This window comes from Rhinatrema bivittatum, chromosome 3 (assembly GCF_901001135.1).
Source record: "Rhinatrema bivittatum chromosome 3, aRhiBiv1.1, whole genome shotgun sequence".
NCBI lineage: Eukaryota > Metazoa > Chordata > Amphibia > Gymnophiona > Rhinatrematidae > Rhinatrema > Rhinatrema bivittatum.
In genome coordinates, this window is record NC_042617.1 from 543,063,181 (window position 1) to 543,086,958 (window position 23,778).

Below are 23,778 nucleotides of genomic sequence, written 5' to 3' on the forward strand. Positions count from 1 at the left end.
AGCTCCTGAGGAGAAACAGAGGCGCCCCCAGCTCGTGGCGGCGAACGCGCGACCCGGGACCTAGCTCCCCGAGGAGCTGCCGAGGAACCCTCATTACCCGGGACACAAGCCGAACAAAGGCTGTCCCGGGACAAACGCGCGCGTGCCGAGCCGCAGGCCCTGCACTGCGAACCCCGAGGCATGCCGGCGAACGCGGGAAAACGAGGCGCGCTGAGGAAAAAATTACCACAGAGGAAAAAATTCAGAAATGAAAAACAATTAAAAACGGCGCAATTCGGCGACCTCCCCACTGCTGGCGACGCCCCCCCACCGACCAAAACGGAGCGGCAACGCCAGGCAACGGAGAGCCGCGAGAAACAAAAGTAAAACTTTTTTTTTTTTTTTTACAGAAAAAAACGCGCTGTCCCTGGTTCTGAAAGCCCTATTTCCTGCAGGGGTGAGTGAACCAGGCTCCCTGGTGTCACCCCTGATGCTGCCACTAGCTCAGCCGGGTCCTCAACCCTGGCAGCGACCTCAACCGGGGGAGGGTAGTCCCCTCAGGACCTCTCAACTCCCCTGGGAGGCAGGGCAACCGGGAAAGAATTAAAAAGAAACCCAATTTAGCCCAGAACAATCAGACCTAACAAAAACTAACTCAAAAAACCAAACCTGACAAACACCAGAATCAGGTCAGGAAGGGCTGTGACTGGACCTGCACCATCTACCGGAGACAGAGTAAGACTGAGGGGCTGTGACTGGTACAGGGGCTTATATATGGCTCCGCCCACAAGTTTTAGTCTGTCTCCATCTACTGGTGCGGAGTCACAACCCAGGTGTCCTGGACTGATCCTGGTACGTACAGGGAAGGGCTCTTAGGGAAGAGAAAGACATCGTGGAAAGACTAAACAAATTCTTTGCTTTGGTGTTTACTAATGAGGATGTTGCAGAGATACCGGTTCCGGAGTTGGTTTTCAAAGGTGATGATTTGGATGAACTAAACCAAATCATGGTGAACCTGGAAGATTAAGTACGCCAGATTGACAAACTAAAGAGTAGCTCATTACTTGGACCAGATGGTATATTCCCTAGGGTTCTGAAAAAAACTCAATGAAATTTCAGATCTATTAGTGAAAATTTGTAACCTATCATTAAAATCATCCATTGTACCTGAACACTGGAGGGTGGCCAATGTAACCCCGATATTTAAAAAGGGCTCCAGGGATAATCCAGGAAACTATAGACAGAGAGATTTGAAACTCTTCAAAAAAAGTTTAAAAACTTGGCTTTTCAAAAAAGCATTTTACAGTGAAAACGGAGAATAAGAAATATGAACTAACAGGCAACAGAACATCAACACAGCAGAAAGTCACCTAGATGCGTATTTATATACTTTCATTATTTTTTCTCATAATAAAGTACTAATGCTAGATAGAGATAGTATAAAGTAATATACTTGTATGATTACCCTATTAATCATATAAATTGACAAGATCCATATCACCTTTCATATAGCTTGTATTATTAAAACATGTAACCGAAACTTTATTGGCATCTTGTAAGAAAGTATGAAACCAAGCTGAACATTAAATATATGTGCCTCTCTGTAAACCGTTGTAATGGTGCAGGACCAAACGACGGTATAGAAAAGATTTTAAATAAATAAATAAAATAAATAAATAGAACACAGCCAGCATGGATTTACCCATGGGAAGTCTTGCCTCACAAATCTATTACATTTTTTTGAAGGGGTTAACAAACATTTGGATAAAGGTGAACCAGCAGATGTAGTGTACTTGGATTTTCAGAAGATGTTTGACAAAGTCCCTCATGAAAGGCTTTGATGAAAAGTAAAAAGCCATGGGATAGGAGGCAATGTCCTTTTAATGGATTGCAAACTGGAAAAAAGACAAGAAACAGAGTAGGATTACATGGTCAGTTCTCTCAGTGGAAAAAGGTAAACTGTTGAGTGCCTCAGTGATCTGTATTCCGACTGGTGGTTTTCAATATATTTATAACTTATCTGGAAAGGGATATGAGGAATGAGGTGATCAAATCTGCAGATGACACAAAATTATTCAGCGTAGTGAAATCACATGTGAATTGTGATAAATTTCAGGAGGACCTTGTGAGATTGGAAGATTGGGTGTCCAAATGGCAGATGAAATTTAATGTGGACAAGTGCATGGTGATGCATATAGGGAAAAATAACCCATGCTGAAGTTACATGATGTTAGGCTCCATATTAGAAGTTACCACCCAGGAAAAAGATTTAGGCATCATAGTGGATAAAACATTGAAATCATCAGCTCAATGTGCTGCGGTAGTCAAAAAACACAAACAATGGACCTCATTTACTAAGCATATTTTCCATAGACACAGAATGGGAGAAAAGCCTTAGTAAATTAGGTTCAATGTTAGGAAGGGAATGGTGAATAAAAAGGAGAATTTCATAATGCCTCTGTATCGATCCACCGTGAGATCACACCTAGAGTACGGTGTACAATTTTGGTCGTCACATCTTAAAAAAGATATAGCTGCACTGGAGAAGGTACAGGGAATGGAGATCAAAACAATAAAGGGGATGGAATGACTCTTATGAGGAAAGACTAGAGAAGTTAGGGATGTTCAGCTTGGGGAAGAGACGGCTGAGGGGGGTTAGGTAGAGGTCTATAAAATCATAAGAGGACTAGAACAGGTAAATGTAAATTGGTTATTTACTCTTTCAGATAATAGAAGGAGTAGGATGCACTTAATGAATTTTAGCAAGTAGCACATTTAAAATAAATCTGAGAAAATTCTCTCTCACTCAATGCACAATTAAGCTCTGGAATTTGTTGCTAGAGGATGTAATTAGGGCAGTTAGTATAGCTGGCGGAGAAATCCATAAACTGCTATTACTGGCATGGGATCTATTTAATGAAAGGGTATTTTCTAGCTACTTGTATCCTGGATTGGCCACTTTTGGAAACAGGATGCTGGGCTTGATGGACCCTCTGTCTGACCCAGTATGGGAACTTATGTTCCCTAGTGAGACGAGGAGGAGGGTTAGACTGTAGTAGGAATTTTTACATTCATGTATTTGTATTTTTATGATGCTTATTTCATTTTCTATACTGTTATACTATGTATGTGTGCTATTATGCCTATTTTAATATGTGCTGATGTGAGCTTATCTGCAGAAATACAATTACAATCACTTTCTGAGGTGCGCATCCACACACAAACAAGGTTTTTAAAGAAATCATACAGGACCTCCTCACATCTCCTGCAAATCTTGTGCTGACAGAAATGTTTGTGTTTTGGTGTCCTAAGGTGGGGAGAGGGACAACATGAAGATCTCATAACCTTTATTCATTCAGAAAGTAAGCTAAAAATACTTTAAAAAAACAACCCACTCCACTTACTTCCCGAGAAGGTTGATGTTCTGTGAAATGGCCTCACTCTCATTGAGAATAGAGTCCATCATTGTAACCGGGTCATCCGCAATCAGAGAGGACTGGCTATTTAGCTTGACTGTGCTGGACATGAGTGGGCTTGAGTCAGTTGTGCCTCGACATTCGGGCCTGAGCATATCTTCGTTTTTATCGTCCTGTATCACAGGGGCATCTTCCTCATCATCATCCTCTACAATTACGATATCTGGCATATGAGGAGAGCTGAAAACAATACAGAATACAAACCGTGACCAATGAGGAGAGAAATGGAAAAGACAGATTTCAACACGAAATGAAAGGAAGGCTTGTAATACAAAGTGCGCGAGGCAACATTAAGAATATTTTATGCAAATACTGTAAATGGGTAAAAGTATCCATGGACAGTGTGATATCAATTTTAAAATAAAGATAAATCAAGTTTGCTTATGGTAAATGGGGGCTCTCTGTAGACAGCAGGATGAATTAGCCATGACATGGGATGACAGATGGACCAGACACGCTAGCTCAATAAAACTGACTCGTAAGCCCCTCAGTCGATTGTTGAGCTTAGCTTTAGCTAGGTAGTCTACTCTCCAGGGAGGTGAGCAGATATTAAACATGGCTAATTCATTCTTCTGTCTACAGAGAAATCTGTTTACAATAAACAAACTTGCTTTCTCCGTAGACATGAATGAGAGACGCGGGGACTGGAGGGCAAGACTCCCTTTCACCCGTGGATTGCAAAGTGTAGCAAGTACGTATATATGGGTCTTCTGTGAGATGTTTCAGTCTCTCTTGTACCTGATGGAAGCCCTCTAACTTTTCCTCCAGAATACTTACTATAGGGATGACACAGCTCAGAATGGTACTTCTGGAACTCAGGCCCTCTGTGGCATCCTTGAAGGGCTTCAGGATTTGTACCAGCTACCTCATAACTACCCAATCATGATGCCCCAGGGACATTGCACGCCTATCTCTATTTCCAGACTCAGATTATGAAGGGCTGTAGGCTGCTCAACTACCCTTTGCAGCTTTTACACTTTCGGGTTCTATTTATATTTAGTATTGTCAATTAACCTTTGCAGCATTATACAGATGGAATTCCAGCAGGCACCAACATCTTGAATGAGACTTATGAGGTATCCCAAATTCTTCCTGCTTTTCACAAAGCTGCTGCCTTGTCTTCATGCTTCAAGTGCCCTGTTATTTTCCTATAGGAATAAATTCCCATGGTCCTTGGACACCAGCTCCAGGGCATCTTTCACTGCCAGGTGCAGCAAGTGTGCAAAACTATGGATACTCAGAAGTTCCCAATGTCTATTGCCTTTACCATATTTTGACCATAGTCTGTGACAAAGAAAACTGCATTTAAACTTCTAGCTCTCCGGGCTAGTGCCAACCCTCCAGCTTCTCTCTTATGACTGATAAAATATTCAGTGAGGTAAGGGGGCCATCCATAGACTGGGCATGCACCCTGATGCCTGGTCCCTGCTAGAGCTGCTGGCTGCCCCTGCCTTAGCCAGGTCCCACTAGTGTGCTCTCAAGGAGAGGTAAGTTTTGTGGTGGTCCAAATATCACTGGTGAAATGAATGTTACTCCCCTCTATCTTAGCCAGCAGCACCTGTATGCAACTACAGTACTACCTGTACACTAAATGCAGTCCTTTAGACATAGTGTCGCTATACTCTAATATATCCCAGGAGGAAGCTCTTTCTCTTATTGAAAATATTCTTGATTCCCGTCCCAGACCACACCGCGTACCAACATATTTTTTAGAGGCTTTAACGAGACTGGCTCTGACAAAATTTTTTTTTCTTTTTGACTCGGTATATTACCAACAGGTTAGAGGCACTGCGATGGGTGCCACCATGGCCCCTAGCCTTACATACCTATACGTTGCCAACTTTGAAGATGAATTTATATATCCTTCTCATTGGTGATAAAAATATTTACCTATGGGTTCGATATATTTATGACGTTTTTATGATCTGGCTGGGCACAGATATTCAATTTTTTATGTTCCTGGACTGGCTGAACAGTTGTAACACTCACAGTTTAATTTTAATATACATCCCCCTTTAAGATTTCTTTCCTTGACATCTGCATTTCTTTTGACTCTCATTGCTTCACCACGTCCAGTTTTAGAAAGGCCATTGACCATAATATGCTCCTGTCCTTTGACAGCCACCACCCCTCATGTCCTTAACAATAATATTCCATCCAGCCAATTCCTAAGACTTCGGCGGCTCTGTACATCCAAGTCTGAACATATTTCCCAAGCTAAGGAGATGATGACCCGGTTTAAGGAGAGGGGGTACCCTCATACTGTCTTGAAAAAAGCATTTAAACAGGCTTTGTTTGCTAATCGAGATTTACTTTTCACACCTCAACGTTTCCATCTGGAAGCGAGGAAGCTTGAGGGCTCTGTTGACCATCTTGAGATCGAGGATTGGACGGAATGATCCTTCCTTTTTGGGGACTACGAAGTAAACTGAATAATGGCTTGACCCTTGATCCGCCGGAGGCACCGGAAGGATGGCTCCCAGGGCCAGGAGTCTGTTGAGCGTCTGCCATACGAGGAGCCGCTTCTGCACTGGGCCGCACGGAGAGAAGAGGAACCTGTCTCGTAGGGGCCAAGAAAATTCTAAAGTGTAGCCGTGCTTTAGAATATCCAGAACCCAGTGATCTGAGGTAATTTTGACCCACTCCTCGTAGAAGAGGCGAAGACGTCCTCCTATCCTGGGTGTCGACGGGAGGGTCGGTACACCTTCATTGGGAAGACTTGGATGGGCCTCCTTGGGAGGAATTATCCCAAGTTGTTCTTCGGCCCCGAAAGGAATGGGACCAAGACTGGAAACGAGCAGAGGGCAGCCTCTGAGAGACTGGCGGCAGAGAGGATATCCCAAACCCAATAAAATAGTCATGGAGGGCATCTGGACTGATCCTTGGTACTACAGGAACGAAAATTAGCAGGTAAGGAATAATTTTCTTTTCCCTGTATGTACCAGGATCAGTCCAGACAGTGGGATGTACCAAAGCTTCCCTACGTAGGGTGGGCCTAGAGCCAAAGGAGCCAAAAGTAGGCGACTGTATATGTAGACGATAATGACGAGCAAAGATATGTAACGATTTCCAAGTTGCCGCTCGACAAATCTCCTGGAACAAGACCGATTGCATCTCCACCCAGGAAGCAGCCTGAGCTCGAAAAGAATGGGCCTTGACACCGGCCGGAGGTTGTCGACCCACTCCAATGTAGGCCACTGAGATTGCCTCCTTCAGCCAGCGAGCAATGGTAGTTTTCGACACCTTGGCCCCCCTTCCTCGGACCATGCCAGAGAACAAAAAGATGGTCCGACAAGCCAAAATCATTAGTGACTTACAGATAAGCGAATGAGAAAGTCAGCTTGAACGTTGTCTACACCTGCGATGTGGGAAGCCACTAGGCGGGAGAGATGAGTCTCCGCCTACGCCATCAACCTGTCTGTCTCCCGAGAGACATGCCGGCTCCTCGTGCCCCTTTGGCAATTGATGTAGGCCACATTGGTCGCATTGTCAGAGTATTCGGACTGCGCGATGAGGTAGGAAGCGTTTCAATGCCAGACGCACTGCTCTGGTCTCCAAGCGATTGATTGGCCAAGTTGCTTGGGACGGCATCCACTTCCCTTGCGCAGAACTCATCTGACACACAGCTCCCCAGCCAGAGACTGGCGTCCGTCGTGACGATTACCCATTTCAGAATGTCCAAAGGAACACCCTGGAGAAGATGAGACAGGTTGAACCACCACGAGAGACTGTCCTTGGCTTCCTGCGGGAGCGGAAGGATGGCTTGGAAGTCCCGAGACACTGGCTTCCAGTAGGAAAGCAAGGCGTGCTGTAAGGGATGCATATGTGCAAACGCCCAGGGGCCCAGATCGATGGATATAGTATACTTGGATTTTCAGAAGGCGTTTGACAAAGTTCCTCATGAGAGGCTTCTAGGAAAAGTAAAAAGTCATGGGATAGGTGGCGATGTCCTTTCGTGGATTGCAAACTGGCTAAAAGACAGGAAACAGAGAGTAGGATTAAATGGGCAATTTTCTCAGTGGAAGGAAGTGGACAGTGGAGTGCCTCAGGGATCTGTATTGGGACCCTTACTGTTCAATATATTTATAAATGATCTGGAAAGAAATACGACGAGTGAGATAATCAAATTTGCAGATGACACAAAATTGTTCAGAGTAGTTAAATCACAAGCAGATTGTGATAAATTGCAGGAAGACCTTGTGAGACTGGAAAATTGGGCATCCAAATGGCAGATGAAATTTAATGTGGATAAGTGCAAGGTGATGCATATAGGGAAAAATAACCCATGCTATAATTACACGATGTTGGGTTCCATATTAGGTGCTACAACCCAAGAAAGAGATCTAGGTGTCATAGTGGATAACACATTGAAATCGTCGGTTCAGTGTGCTGCGGCAGTCAAAAAAGCAAACAGAATGTTGGGAATTATTAGAAAAGGAATGATGAATAAAACGGAAAATGTCATAATGCCTCTGTATCGCTCCATGGTGAGACCGCACCTTGAATACTGTGTACAATTCTGGTCGCCGCATCTCAAAAAAGATATAATTGCGATGGAGAAGGTACAGAGAAGGGCTACCAAAATGATAAGGGGAATGGAACAACTCCCCTATGAGGAAAGACTAAAGAGGTTAGGACTTTTCAGCTTGGAGAAGAGACGACTGAGGGGGGATATGATAGAGGTGTTTAAAATCATGAGAGGTCTAGAACGGGTAGATGTGAATCGGTTATTTACTCTTTCGGATAGTAGAAAGACTAGGGGACACTCCATGAAGTTAGCATGGGGCACATTTAAAACTAATCGGAGAAAGTTCTTTTTTACTCAACGCACAATTAAACTCTGGAATTTGTTGCCAGAGAATGTGGTTCGTGCAGTTAGTATAGCTGTGTTTAAAAAAGGATTGGATAAGTTCTTGGAGGAGAAGTCCATTACCTGCTATTAAGTTCACTTAGAGAATAGCCACTGCCATTAGCAATGGTTATATGGAATAGACTTAGTTTTTGGGTACTTGCCAGGTTCTTATGGCCTGGATTGGCCACTGTTGGAAACAGGATGCTGGGCTCGATGGACCCTTGGTCTGACCCAGTATGGCATTTTCTTATGTTCTTATGATCCCAGGACCTGGAGGTAATCCCACGCCGTTGGAAGCGATAGACCGATGAATCACTGTATCTGAGCTATGAGTGTATGAGCCCTTTCCGGGGGCAGAGACACCTTGCCCAGCACTGTGTTGAAATGCGCCCCCAGGAAGTCCAAAGACTGAGATGGAGAAAGGCTGCTTTTGGCGAAGTTGACCACCCAACCGAGGGAGTGAAGAAGCGTCAACACCTTGTCGACCGCCCGGTGGCACTGGGCTGAGGACTTTGCCCGAATGAGCCAGTCGTCCAGGTAGGGGTGCACCAAGACTCCCTCCCTCCAGAGAGCGGCAGCTACTACTATCATCACCTTCATGAAGATTCGAGGAGCGGTCACAAGACCAAAGGGTAGAGACTGGAACTGGAAATGCTGTCCCAGAATCTTGAATCACAGAAAACGCTGATGCGCTTGGAGGATGGGAATGTGTAGATGAGCTTCCATCAGATCCAGGGAGGCCAAAAATTCTCCAGAGTGTACCGCCGCTATCACAGAACGTAAGGTTTCCATCCAAAAGTGGGGAATCTTGAGGGCCCTGTTGACCATCTTGAGATCCAAGATCGGGCGAAAGGAACCTTCCTTCTTGGGGACTACGAAGTATACCGGGATAATGTCTCCAGCCTACTTCCGGGGGGGGGGGGGGGGGGGCCACCGGACGAATCGCTCTGAGAGCCAGAAACCTATCGAGTATCTGCCGGACTATGAGTTGTTTCTGGACTGGGCCACATGGAGAAAAGAGGAACCTGCCTCTTAGCGGCCGAGCAAATTCTAACACGTAGCCGTGTCTTAGAATATCCAGGACCCATTGATCTGACGTGATGTTGACCTACTCCTCGTAGAAAAGGGAGAGATGTCCCCCTATTCTAGGGATCGGGGAATGGGCCGGCATAGCTTCATTGTGAAGACTTGGAGGACGTCCCCTGGGCCGGACCAGAGCGGGGCTGTCTTCGGGCACGAAAGGACTGAGTCCAGGACTGAGAACGAGAGGACGGCTGACGAGGAGCTGCAGTCTTTGCCTGGGGGAAAGGACGTTGATTCCTGAATTGGCTTCTAGTGGAATTAAAGGACCTAGAAGAACGAAGGTGATCCTCTGGAAGTTTGTATACCTTATTCTCTCTGAGGGACTTGATAATCTGGTCCAGATCCTCCCCAAATAGTAGCTTGCCCTTGAAGGGTAGGGATCCCAGCTGCAACTTGGAAGAAAAATCCGCCGACCAGTTGCGAAGCCAGAGGAGGCGTCCAGCCGAAACTGCAGAAACCATAGATCTGGCCAATACATATAGGGCGTCTGCTCCATATGCTATGACGACCTCCAGGTGGTCTGCCTGAAGTGCTCCCTCAGGAGGCAACTCCTGGGAGCTGAGCAGCTGTTGAAGCCAGTGGAGGCCTGCACGCTGAGCGAAGGAACAACAAATGGCCGCCCGGACCCCCAGGCGGACACCTCGAAAACTCTCTTAAGATAAACTTCCAGCTTTCTATCTTGAAGATCTCGCAAGGCTGCACCACCCGTTACTGGAATGGTAGTTCTTTTCGTCACTGCTGAGACTGCAGATTCTACTTTGGGAACCTTAAGAAGCTCCAGGAAATCATCCGGGAGAGGATATAGCTTATCCATGGCTCTGCCGACCTTGAGGGAGATCTCTGGAGAATTCCATTCCCTGGATAGCAGTTGAAGGAACATGGGATGGGAAGGAAAGGACCTACACGGTGGACGTAGACCAGCCAGAAGGGGGGTCTCCTTTCTTCGATGGTGGATTAGGCTCAGGCGGGTCCTGAGGGGCCTCAATGTCCAATTCCTGTAGGATATGTGGAATGAGGTGGTCCAGCTCATCCCTCTGGAAGAGCCGCAGGACTCTAGGATCATCCCCTTCCAATTGAGCCGTAGTTGAAGTTTCATCCGGATCCGGGTCCTGCTGAGGAACAGACCCCCCCCGCAGAGGGGTGTACACCAAACAGACCCTCGGAGCGCTTGAGGTGGTTGGAGATACCCCTGGGTCCCGGGACCGCTGACCCTTGGGCACTCCACATGGTCTGGGCATTTCCCAAGACCTCAGTGGAATCAGCCATTCTGGGTACCTTAGGAGGAGGAGGTCCCGCCAAAAATTCCTGGTGCTGGCCCATTCTGGCCAGGTAAGCATTGTGAAGCAGGAGAACAAAATCCATGGAAAACAGAGGTGGCCCCGATGGAGAAAGTGGGAAGATCCCCTGATGGAGGAAAAGGCTCCAGAGGTGGAACGGGTGTCAAAACCGGCGGCCGAGATGAAAAAGGAGCATCCTGCTCGTCTCCTGTTAGCGCCAGAGCAGCCGAGTCTGGAGACAAAATGGCCACCGTTCCCGTGGTCAGCGGGATCGGGGCTGGCCCCTGAGCGTCGAGGCGTGCCAGAAGACGAGAACCAGAGCGGCCCGGCAGTTGAGAGGGTCCCTCCCCACCAGGGAGGCAAGCTGTGCAAATCTCCTCACGGGAAAGCCTCGACCCGGGCTCTCCACAAGCGCAGCACCTGGACGAATGAGGCATGGGGAACCCCGATGGAGCCGCGAGGGAACCAGCTGTTCTTAACGCGAGAACCAGGCAAGGTTTAAAGCTGCAGGAAGCGGGAAAAACCTCCGCTTTAAGCCTGTTCTTCCTCACGCTCACCAGGTTCGTGGCTGTAAGAAGCGGGTAATAGCCTCCGCTTCAGTCCTGCTCTCTCTCTATCCCTCAGCGACCCACAGATAGAGGCACAGAGGAATAACGCCTCTGTGCCGGCTGCCCCGAGGAAAACGGCGTCTCAGGGGCAGTGGGTCGGATAGCAGCCACAGGGGGAGAGGTCGGCACCACCGACTTGCACCCCGGAGAGAGGAAATAACCTGTCAAAAGGAAATAAAAACAAACTTACCCCGACAACAGAGATGGGAGGGGTGGGGAGAGCTGCAAACAGTACTGTGTGCAAGCAATAGAATGCTCCCACTAAAACAGGAGCAGAGGCTACAGGAAAGCTCTCCAAATAATTCCCTCAGAAAATTCAAAGATTTTTTTTTTTTTTTAATTAGACTTGATCCATCCAAAAGAAAGGAAAGCTGAGGAAAATAGAGAAAATTCCTAAAATAGCTTTCTAGTCATCTCAGTGGGGAACGAAAGCCACCACTGTCATCTGCTGGAGTCAAGAGAATACTGAGGATTAGTAGAGGGTGCACTACCTTATAAGGAAGCATCCTTCAAAGTTCTATTTGACTCCATCTGCTGGAAGGGGGAGATAACCCACTGTGTGGACTGATCCTGGGACATACAGGGAACTAAAAAATTCTGGGTCTCAAATCATATACACATCACTGAATTCCATTATAATATGTTAACAAGGCTTCCCTAGTATCAGCTGTGATGGGAGGCAAGAATTTATATTCAATAATGAAAGAATTAACACCCTGCATCTAATATAATCTCATACAAAAGTTGAGCATCTCCTCCCACAGATTCCCAAGAAGAAGCTACCAGAGATAGCTTCAGCAGGACAAGCACAGTTCATCTCCAGAACCTCTTGAATAGACACCTTCATGCAATAATCAACTTTACTTACCTGGTCAGGTCCAAGAGAGAATCTTCATGTGTGTCAGGTGTGTCTCGTGAATTTGCTTCTACTTCTTCCTCCTCCTCCTCTTCTTCCACCATATCATCTGTGATATCATAAATAATTATATCATCTGTAATCTGGCCTCTCTTCTTCAAACCCTCTGATCGCTTAACAGGGGTCTATAAAAGACAAAAAAATATATATATTTATAAAAACCTCCCCTCAGTATTCTTCACATTTTTGGCCTTTAAACCACTTCATAGCTTATTCAGTCCCTGATACAGGACTCACCAAAGCCTCTGGCCTTCTCCCCTACTTCATGTCCTCCCTCTTTCTTGGACCAGGTGCCTAAATAGCCAAGGAAGGAAAAAGCAGTCCTTTCTGGTACTCATCTTATGCCTCCCCAGGATCAGCATGCAAGGATGATTCCCATGCAGGGGTGTTCAGAACCATATCCCACCCTCCATGTTACTAGCAACCTAGCGAGTTGCCATGACCCCTCCCCTTCCATTTCCAAATATTTCTTAATCCATATACTGCCTCACAAGACACGTCTGAACTATAGGGAAACAAGCAAAGTTTCATTTACATCTTCATGAGATAAGTCAAGCAGCTCAATTATTACTCCACTACCATATTTAAATATATTTTGTAGAATTTTAATATATTCGGCTACAAGCAAAACAGGCCATTAGTGACTAGTGAATTTTGGTATGCTATTGTACAACATGAAGTACAATAGCAGTTCTGAACATAGAGATTAACCAGGAAGCAGCTGTCCAGTGAAGCTACAGTAACTGCTCTTCCTCTCTTAGCTGCCGGTGACAACTGGAGAAGACAGCCTAATCCAGAAACAGAGTTCATGAGAGAGTGCTAACCATCAAGCTAGTTTGGCAGTCTTTACTGGGTCACTGCATTGCACTATTAAAGCAGGACATATGGAGCTTGCAAAGGGGAAACAATTAAGTTCTTAGTCAAAATGTCACAGTAAAAAAAAAAAAAAAACACACTGAAAAACAAAAGTTTTGCAAATTACATGGCTGCTGCTCTCAGATGGTTCTTTGACGATCTGCTGTATCTGGTTCGGTTTGGGGGATCCATTAGTATTCAGAAGCAATGGCCTATGAACATAAAGATGAGCAATTAAAAATAATGTTGTTTCAAAGAAATTATACCTTTCTACAATTAAAAGCAAAATACCATATATTTTAGAACGGTCACTTACCGTTTTCGTTTTAGATTCACTAGTCTATTGTTTTGGACCAACGTCAGGATGAACTGTATGATCTAGAAAAGAAAGGGTGAATTTCTTGTTAATCTAAACTGAGGTGTTGGACTGCAGCTCAAACCATATCAAGTTCTAGAACAAAAAAGTTATGATATTGGGCTCAAAGGGAGTAGACTCAGGAGTAATATTAGGAAAAAAAAATGTTCATAGAATGGTTCAAAGAATGAGTTTCCCAGGGAAAGGTGCTAGTAATCAAAACAGTAGCATAATATAATTTAAGGTAGCCTGGGATAAGCACAGAGGATCCTTAGAAATAAGGAAGTAAAGGAAAATGAGAAATTACTACTTACCTGATAATTTCCTTTACTTTAGGACAGTGAGATGAATCCAGAACCAGTGGATTATGGCACCTCTACCAGCAGATGGGGATGGCACAAGCTGTCGTCACAGTATATATACCCATGCAGTGACCTCAGCCCACCAGTATTCTCTTCAAAAGCAACTGTGGACAGACTAGCAAAAACTTGATTAAAAAACAGATAACCATGTCAATACTCAACCAACAGGCAACACGGAGATCACTGAAGAACATAACACTAGTCTAGGGACTGGATTAATGCTTACCAGTAATCCCTGTAACATGTAGGCACACAGGAGGATCATTATGCAATCATTCGGCAGCCAAGGGAGGGAAGCTGGATTCATCTGAATCTCCTAAAGGAAAAGGAAATTATCAGGTAAGTAGCAATTTCTCATTTCTTAGTGTCCAGTCAGATGAATCCAGAACAAGTGGGATGTTCCCAAGCTTCTCCTGAATAGGATGGAAGGCTTCCCGTGGTCCAGACAAACCCGCATGCACAAAGACCGTGTCCTCCTAGGCCTGAACATCCAGGCAATATCATCTGGATTATATCGCAGCTCGGCAAGTGTCGACGGGATACAACAATCAAACTTCTGCCTATGACACTGCCTGAGCCAGAGTGGAATGAGGCCGAAGCTGACTAGGTAATGGCTTCCAGGCACCCTCATATGCAGCTGTGACTACCTCCTTAATCCAGTAGCCCGCCAGGCTGGCTCTCCCTGTCTAGTACCGCCGTGAAGGACAAACAGGCAAACCGACTTCCGCAAAGGCTCAGTAATCTCCAGATACCTGAATGTTGCAACAGACAATACTCCTCTGCATCTTTCTCTTTATCCAGAGACAGCAGGGAGATGGTCGGATTCAAGATAAACTCAGTGATTACCTTTGGTAAAAGGGAAGGAACAGTACACAGCTGCACCATCCCTGGAATCATCTGTAGAAATGGCTCCCGAGAAGACAAGGTCTGCAGTTCGGAAACCCTACATGCCAAAATAATTGCCGCAAGGATCACCATTTTCAAAGTCAGAAATTACAAAGATGATTCACTACTTTCAGAAAACGAGCCACATCAGGATGAGCCGACAAGGATCCACCATTTACCTGACCCCAGAAACAGGCAAGAGCCCAAAACTAAGCTTTTATTCAAGCCATCCTGCAAAAATTCCAAAATAAGTGTAATCTTGACTAACGAAGGAAGCGCACCTCAATCCGCACACCAGGCCTCAAACACCCTCCAAACTTGCACATAGACCAAGGAAGTGGAGAATTTTCTAGATCTTAGCAAGGTGGAAATCACAGCCACAGAGTATCCACGATTCAGCAAACAATCACTTTCAAAGGCCATACCATAAGTCAAAATTGTGTCTGATCTTCGTGAAGGACAGGGCCCTGCTGCAACAGGTTCCTCCTGTACACTGGAAGTCGAAGAGGCGAATCCACCAGAAGCCTCTGCAGATCTGCATACCACGGTCTCCTGGGTCAATCTAGAGCTACCAAGAGCACCATCCACCTGTGGCGTTTGATCCTTCAATCTGCCCAACATGGGCCATGGAGGAAAGGCATACAGCAACTTGTCTTCCGGCCACTCCTGCACAAGGGCATTGATCCCCAATGACTTTGGATCTCTTCTGCGGCTGAAGAACCATGGAACCTTTCCATTGCGCAGAGTTGCCAACAGGTCCAGGAACTGGAGACCCCAGCGATCCTGAATCAGCTGAAACACCTCGCCTGACAACACCCACTCTCTTGAGTCAAGACTCTCTCTGCTGAGAAAGTGTGCTCTGACGTTGTCTTTGCCTGCAATGTGCGAGACTAAGATAATCTGCAGATGCACCTCCACCCATTCCATAAGTTAATCTATTTCCAACTCTTGGTACCTCCCTGCCGATGGATGTAAGCCTCAGTCACGATGGATGTAAGCCTCAGTCATTGCATTGAAAGACATTATTGGGACCAATTGACTTTGCAGCCTGTCACCAAACTGCAAACATTTTAACCGGATGGCCCTGGCTTTTAGCCGATTGATGTTCCAGAGAGACTCTTCTGCACTCCAGCGCCCTCAGCTCCTAACAGTGAGCTCCCCAACCTAGGAGACTCGCATCCATTATCAGTTCTAGCCAGTCCGGTGGGGACAAGGAAACTCCTTTCCGTAGATGATCTGTCCGCAGTCACCACTGCAGTTGGGAGGATACTTCCATCTGTGGGTGGAGCCGAACCGAATAATCGTGAGACTACGGATTCCTCCAAGACAACAGGGAGCGCTGAAGTGGATGCATATGCGCTCTCGCCCATGGTGCTACTACAAGGTCGCCACCATTAAGCCAAGGACCTGAAGGTAAGACCATACAGTCAGGCGCAGAGTGTTCAACAACAGACAGATTTGAGCTAGCAACTTCTGAATTTAAGCTTCCAGTAGGAACACATTGCCTTGCTGCGTGACGAACCGAACCCCTGGCTATTCCAGCGACCGAGTAGGCTGAAGGCTGCTCTTGGCCAGGTTCACCACCCAGCCGAGCACCCACAATAGGGAAATCAACTTGCGAGCTACCAGGTGGCTCACTTCCAGTGACAGATGTACCAGAATTCCATCCTCTCTCAACGCTGCTGACTACCACCATTACCTTGGTAAAGGTTTTGAGAGCAGTGGCAGCGCCCAAAACTGAAAGTGGCATCCCAGAACTGCAAACTGCAGGAAGCGTTGATGCTCTAGTCAGATGGGAATGTGAAGATGTGCCTTGGACAGATCCAGAGAGGTCAGAAATTACCGACTGCACATTCATTATCACAGAGTGCAATGTTTCCATTCAAAAATGCCTCACTCGCAGGTACGGTTGACGCCTTTGAGGTCCAGGATGGGATGAAAGGAGCCCTCCTTTGGCACAACAAAATAAATATAATAGCGGCACATAGTTTCTTGAGATGCAGGCATTGGGACCACAGCCCTCAGACTGAGGAGCCTTGTCAATGCAACCTCCACCGCCTGCTTCATCTGTGGGGAGTGGCAGGAGACACCATGAACACTCCCGAGGAATACTGCGAAATTCCATTGCATAACCTTCTGAGGCGACCCTCTATCTTCTGTTCCCGGGAGATGGATCAGCAAACCTTCATTGGGAAGATTGGGAGGGACCACCTCCCAAACCTGCACCTTGCCTGGGCTGTTGGGGACAAAAAGGACAGAAACCTACCGAAGGGCTGAGTCCTCTGAAAAGTCACTTCTCTATAGGAACAAAAACACATGGATCCTCTAGAACGACCTCTCATGACAAGGGAGCACTGTGCCTGTCTCTTATCTTCCAGCAAAAGAGGAACTGGAGATTCGCCCCACTTACTGGCCAGTTTCTCCAACTTGCTGCCAAACAAGAGCAATCTGTGAAAAGGCAATTTGGTGAGATTAGCCTTGAAGGTTGCATCCGACGACCAATTTCTCAATCATAACTAGTGCCTGGCGACCACAATCAAAGCCACCCCTCTGGCCGAAGTGCAGACCAAATCACAACTAGCAACAGTCAAAAAGGCAACAGCTGGTTCCATAACTGACTTGGGATTTACTCCAGTCATCAACCTCCTGGGAGGCAAGCAAACAAGAGCGAGCCACCAAGGGACAAGAAGCGAACTGCAAGGACATTGCCACAGCTTCAAACACCTGCTTAAGGATAGTCTCAATCTTTCTATCATGAGCATCCTTCAAGGCCGCTCCTCCTTCCACAGGAATAGTGGTCCACTTGAAGACTGCACACATCATTGCATCTACCTCGAAAAACATAAACGCTCTCTCATCACTGGGTCCAGAGAATATAAGCCTTCCAAAATCTGACCCCCTTTGAAATTAACCTCAGGGGCACCCCATTCAAGATGAATCAATTCTTGAATGGCTTCCATCACAGGGAAAAGGCAAGAGGCTTTATACAAGGAAACCAAAATAGGATTTTTTTTTCGGCTCAGAAACAGGATCTGCTCTAGGAACTCCAAGCATGATCAAGGTCTGGGAAATCAAGGCTGGCAGTTCATCCCTGTGAAAGAACCGCAACAAGGTTCTATACGATTCCAATTTTGTGGAGATTTCCCTATCCTCAAGAGAGGCAGGATTGGTGTCATCATCCGTGCCGTCCGAACCTCCAGCTACAGAAGACACTGTCACTCGGGAAAGGGGGGGGGGGGAGACGACGACTCTGGCACAGAACAGAAGGTCCAGGCAAGGTTCCCACCTGTGTCTCTACTCTCATAGCATAGAACAGAATTGAGGACTGTGCCTGAAATAAAGATTGTAACCCCTGGAAAAATTCTACCCAGGAAAAAGTAGAAGCATCCAGACTGGAAGGTACCTGAGGAGTACTCACTGAGCTACTTTTCCCTGCTGAGGAACCAGTTAGAGAAGTTCCAAATTCAGGTGCTCCACCTGAGACATCTTTACCCAGACCCATATCAGGCTGGGAAGAACCAGGCTTAGCGAAATGAGGAAGACAATTCACCTTGAGCCTCCAAACAGTGCTGGCACAATTCAGCAGGCACTCCTGGCTGAGACGTACGAATATGACAAGTGCAAAGAGAGGCGCTGAGGCTTCTTAGGCACAGGAGCTATTATGCTGACTGTGCTGAGCAGCGGCCAGAGGCATGCATTAAGCTGCCTTATTTATTTATTTTTAATATACGCGTTTAACTAGGCACCCAAAAATTGTGTCCCCAATACTAGCGCACATATACCTAGGTGCTCCACTATATGCCCAAATATTATGCACCCAAGACTTAAACATGCACATCTAGGGCTCATCCAGGCAGCCAAAAGGAAAGTGCACAAAACACATACATGTCAGCACACAAGTGACACTGTGCGCTTAAGCATGCGGCCAATAGGTGCCGCTGAAAGTGGGCGCACAACTGGACACAGCAAAATTTATTTATGGCTTTTTTATGCCTACGTTCGTTTGCACATCACATCATTTTACAGTAAAACAAAATAGATAAATGTAGCGGAAGCATAAGAATAGGAAATTACATTTCAAACATTGTAAGCAAAATCAAAAGAATTACAAGGCATTTGAGGTACAGGTAGTCGGAAGAGGCTTAGGTTGATCAGAGTGAGAGCAAACAACTAAAACTGCATTTTTATATATAGGTGTCATAACATAGGTGAAACAGGAGAAAACTATGTGCAAGGATTTTTTAATAAGGATACCTGAGAGTTTAGGGGCTTGTTTGTTGGTGTGGGAGGTAGTTATGAGACGGCCTGTTAGAATAGCCAAGTTATGGAAGGCAGCCTCAGAATGCGCATGAAAAGCCATTGCGGCTTACTACACTGTGCGCAGTGGAAAGCCTCGGAGTAGGGCCTAGCCAACAGAGGCTGCTGAAATCCCTCGACCTCCCACAGTGAAGGATGAATGTCGGAACGGCACGCTGAGCTCGGAGACCGAACAGGAGGAAGCCCTGCACAGTAGAACCTCCTGCTAAGTCTCTGTATATTTGTTTTTTTTCTTTTAAACTTACCAGAGCTCAGCCTTACTTGGCTGAGCACAGAGATGGTCTCTGACTGCAGGGGGGAGGGGGGTGTTATATGCTGTCACCGCCGCACTCTGGTTCCTGCACCCGCTGCCTTTCAGTTGCCCAAGCAGCTAAGTCCACTCCAGCAAAACCAGCTACCAGACCAAGGCACACCTCAGAGGGACTACGGAAATCATCTAAGGAATTCTATCCGAAATTTTCCTTCTTAAAACTGAAGCAATCCCTAGTGGAGAGATGCACGTCCACCATCTGCTGGAGACTGAGAATAATGGCGGGCTGAGGTCACTGCAGGGATTGTAATGTCAGTTTGCTCTGTCTCCATCTGTTGGTAGGAGTGCATAACCCACTTGTTCTGGATTCATCTGATTGGATGCTAAGAAAGTTAGAGATCAAATGTAGGTCTGTGGTATGGCAAGAGGAAAGGCAACTGGGCAAACTAGCTGGCCATTATCTGATATTCTGTTTTATCCCAGGCTACCCAGGGATCTCCATTTCAAGGATTTTGTTAGAAAAATCTTGTTGGTGTTTATCCTCCCCACCAAGATTGATGGTTGAACAATGACAGAGACTCTGGATAATTTCCATCGTTTTGTTCTTTTTTTCTGCAGAGATATATTTAAGGTAGTTTGTTGTGTTGTATTACATAAGTTTAACAGAGGAATACTGGACTAAGAATTTGACACAGGCTGCTCTGCTTCAGATGGAAAGCATATTTTTTATTCAGCACTTAATTTAGGAATACAATTCTGCATCATATAGTTTTTTCTCTTCTATAGGGTTTGTTTTTTGATAGCATTTTTAACATTAGATACAAAATCTTTAAAAAAAAAAAAAAAAAAGGACATGCAATTAAAATGCCTGACTACCGAGTATATGAAAACACTAACTGCTTGAATATAACATCCATAGCTTTTTCAATAATACTGAAAAATCAATTGATATCTGTGATATCACTTGTGCTGTGTGTTTATATTTTTGCAATAACTGTGTTGGCCTATTTGTTTTTGTGTTATTCTATTTCTTCCCAGTCTTTCCAAGGAAATTAATTTCAAAGCCTCAGCCTCTATTACACAAAGGAGAATTTAAACTTACCCAATATCTCCTTTTCTTGAAACCTGCTATACCTGTTCATATGAGTGGGTTATGTCTCTCAATCAGCAGGAGGAGACTGAACTATAAGTTTTCTGTAACACTCACTCATAGTACAAGAGGCTTGTGCAATAGTAAACCTTGCCAGTATACCTTTGTCACCCCAAATCAACTGAACAATCATCAGAGCAGCAAATGAGTAATAACATTAATTTAACGTTTTAGAAATAGGAGCTATTTCAATGCTTTCGCTCTTATCCTCCTCCCCTTTTAGAAAGGAAAGCTTGAAGAAAGGAAGAGGCTAATAGGTCCTAGTCCCTTTAGTTTTCTCAACAAATAAGCAGCTATAAATTTCTGTACTTTCACCAGCCTAGTCCAGCCTGGGAGGGCTTTAAACTAGTATAGCTGGATTCAAGGAAAGGAAATCAAGCAAGATTAAATTTCCCCTTCCTTATCATCCTATCATATGAGTCCAGATGAATAGGATGTACCCAAGCTTCCCTCATATTGGGTTGGAGGAGGTCTCAAATACACTCAAGACCCAGCCCAAAAGGCATCATTATTTCTAGCCTGGATAATCAAGTGGCATTGCTTCGCAAAGGACAGCAAGGACAACCAAACTGCTGTTTTGCAAACATCCTCTGGCAAAGGTGCCATAGATTCAGACCAGAAAGTTGCTTGTGCTCTCAAATGCATTCTCAGGCCTTCTGGAAGTAATAATCCCTGGCCAACATATGTTGCTCCAATAGTTTCCTTAATCCATCTGGCTATAGAGAATTTGGAAGCTGCCTTGCCCTTATGAGACCCGCAAAACAAGATAGTCTGTTCAACTTCCAAAAGGAATTGGCCACTTTAAGGTATCTCAAAATGATTCTATATACATCCAGTTTATATAAACTTCTAATGTAAAAGCCTAAAACTACCTTAGGTAAGGAGAACATGGGATTGATCATGTTTTACTCTGAAAGACAGTGGCTCTAACTTTGAGATGTGTCTTGCTGAACAGACTGCCCCTGAAATATATAGCTTTCCAAGACAAATCCTTGAGAGCTGCCTGTTGATAGACTCAAAGGGAGCACTTTCTAGAGCCCTAAAAAGCAGGTTGAGATTACAATAAGGAACCACTGGTCCAAGTGGAGGTCTGAGATGCTTTATTCCCTTCAAATAGCAAGCCATGTCCAGATGTTCTACTACCAAAGAATCTTGAATTCTTTCCCCATAACATGAAAAATCCACCACCTGAACCTTCAGAGAACCATTTGAAGGAAAGATAAATGGAATAGATGCCCTGAAAGGGAAAGATGCCTCAAACATCCTCCAGATCCATAGATATTATAAAAGAAGTGAACCGCTTCCTAGCACTCAACAAGGTTGTAATCAATGGGGGGTCTATGGACCTCTCGTGCATAAGCAAGCCCTTTCAATGGCCAAACTGTAAGCGAGAATTGAGATTGGTGGAACTGATGAAGTTTGAGCCCTATCATAAAAGGCCCTTGTTGGTTGACAACTGTCGAGGTTCCTCGATCCTGAGCCACATCGTCAGGCCAATGCAAAACAGTACACTCAGCTGAGCATCCACAACCCCTTATGCTATAAGGGAATTAGTGTCCAAAACCCCACAAATGCATGTTGATGAGGCTATTAGCTATTCTCTCCCCGATTAAAAAAAAAAGTGTGTGCCTGACATGCACATTTTTACTTTCAGAAATTAATGCCTGCCCAGAGCAGGCATTAATTTTTGAGCAGCCCAAAAAGTGTACAGAAAAGCAGAAAGTACTGCTTTCCTGTACTACCTCTGACTTAATATCATGGCAATATTAAATCAAAGGACCAGGGGGAAAAAAAAAAAAAAGGACATTTAAAAAAAGTAACAAAAAAAAAATTGCCCACAAGTCAGGTTAGGAAAAGGGACGCTCGTAAAACTGAGCTTCCGTTTTCCTAACCAGCTGACAGCCGCCCTCTAGAAGAGAGGCAGAAAATCCTGTAGCGCCAATCGTACCGCTCATTTCTAGGCGATTGATGGACCAGTGCATCTCCTGACCCTGGACTAAACAAGACTGGCACATTGCTCCCTAACCAGAGAGGCTGGCATCCGTGGTCACTATCACTCACTGAGGCACCTTGAGGTCTACCCTGTGGCTCAAGTGTTCTGGGACTTGCCACCACCCAAGACTGGACCTGGCGGACTCTGTGAGCGGTAAGGGATACTGAAATTCTTCCAACATCGGATCCCAACAGGAGAGTATCGCGCTCTCTGTAAAGGCCTCATATGAGCAAATGCCCATGGGACCAACTCCAATGTGGACGCCATGGAGCCAAGGACCTGCAAATAGTCCCAGACCCTGGGAAGGACAGACAAGAGGTGTCAAACTTGTTGCATTAAGTTGGCAATTCCCTCCTCCTGGAGGAAGACTTTGACCACTTGGGTGTCAAACCATGCTCCCAAGAAGACCAGGGCCTGAGAAGGGAGAAGGTGACTCTTGGCCTGACTGACGACCCAGCCGAGGGACTTCAGAAGGCGCAAGACTTTGTTCATCGATAGCTCGCAGAGTTCCTTTGACATTGCCCAAATGAGCCAGTCGTCCAGGTACAGGTGAACAAGTACTCCCTCCCGTCGAAGAGCTGCTGCCACCACACCATCACCTTGATGAAACTGCGGGGAGCCGTAGTGAGGCAAAATGGGAGGGCACAGAACTGGAAATGCATTCCGAGGATTATGAAGCGAAGAAACATCTGGTGATCCTTGTGGATAGCGATGTGTAAGTATGCTTCCATCGGATCCAGGGAAGCCAAGAACTCCCCTCTGCAGACTACTGCAATGACCAAGAGCAGGGTCTCCATCCGAAAATGCGGCACTCTTGAGGGCCTTGTTCACCTTTTTCAGGTCCAGGATTGGACAGAAGGAGTCTTCCTTCTTCGGGACCACAAAATAGATGGAATACTACCATGTCTTCCACTCTCCCTGGGGAATGGGAACGATGGCTCTGAGGCACCCCAGCCGGTGGAAGGTCTGGAGAACAATCTACCTTTTCAGGCGGGAGCAGCATGGTGAGATCATAAATAGGTCTCAGACAGGCTGAGTAAATTCTAGCACGTAGCCATGTTCTATGATGCTTAGAACTCACTTGTCGTAAAACAGGGACATATGTCCGCCGACATCAGGAATCAAGGAATGGGCCAGCCGAATCTCACTGAGAGGACTTGGGTCCCAGGTATCCCAGACAACCCCCCTCTCAAAACGCTCTACGGCTGTGAAAGGAATGAGACCTGCCTCTGACCTGGAGCAGGAGTCCTGCTCTGCTGGAAACGTCTCTGCCCCCGAAAGCAAGAGCAGATCAGATGAAAACCTTTAGATATCTTAGGTTTATCCTCCCAGAAGCTTGTGCACTTCATTGTCACCCAGCGACTTGAGCAGTTGCTCCAAATCTTCGCCAAAGAGAAACTTGTCCTTAAAAGGGAAAGCA

At 45.8% G+C, this 23,778-nt stretch overlaps 1 protein-coding gene across 2 annotated transcripts in view; it reads right to left on the bottom strand.

Annotated features, from left to right (window-relative positions):
• Window positions 1–23,778, bottom strand: part of LOC115088282 (heat shock factor protein 2-like) — a 131,973-nt gene that overhangs the window by 30,503 nt on the left and 77,692 nt on the right. For both annotated transcript variants that reach the window (XR_003855741.1, XM_029596407.1), the window contains exons 6-9: window positions 13,363–13,424; window positions 13,174–13,258; window positions 12,144–12,316; window positions 3,384–3,635 (exon numbers count right to left, since the gene is read on the bottom strand). Coding sequence is in view for 1 of the 2 variants with exons in the window: in XM_029596407.1 (XP_029452267.1) it covers window positions 3,384–3,635; window positions 12,144–12,316; window positions 13,174–13,258; window positions 13,363–13,424 (572 nt within the window). In the remaining variant the exon portion in view is untranslated. The remainder of the gene's footprint in view (window positions 1–3,383; window positions 3,636–12,143; window positions 12,317–13,173; window positions 13,259–13,362; window positions 13,425–23,778) is intronic.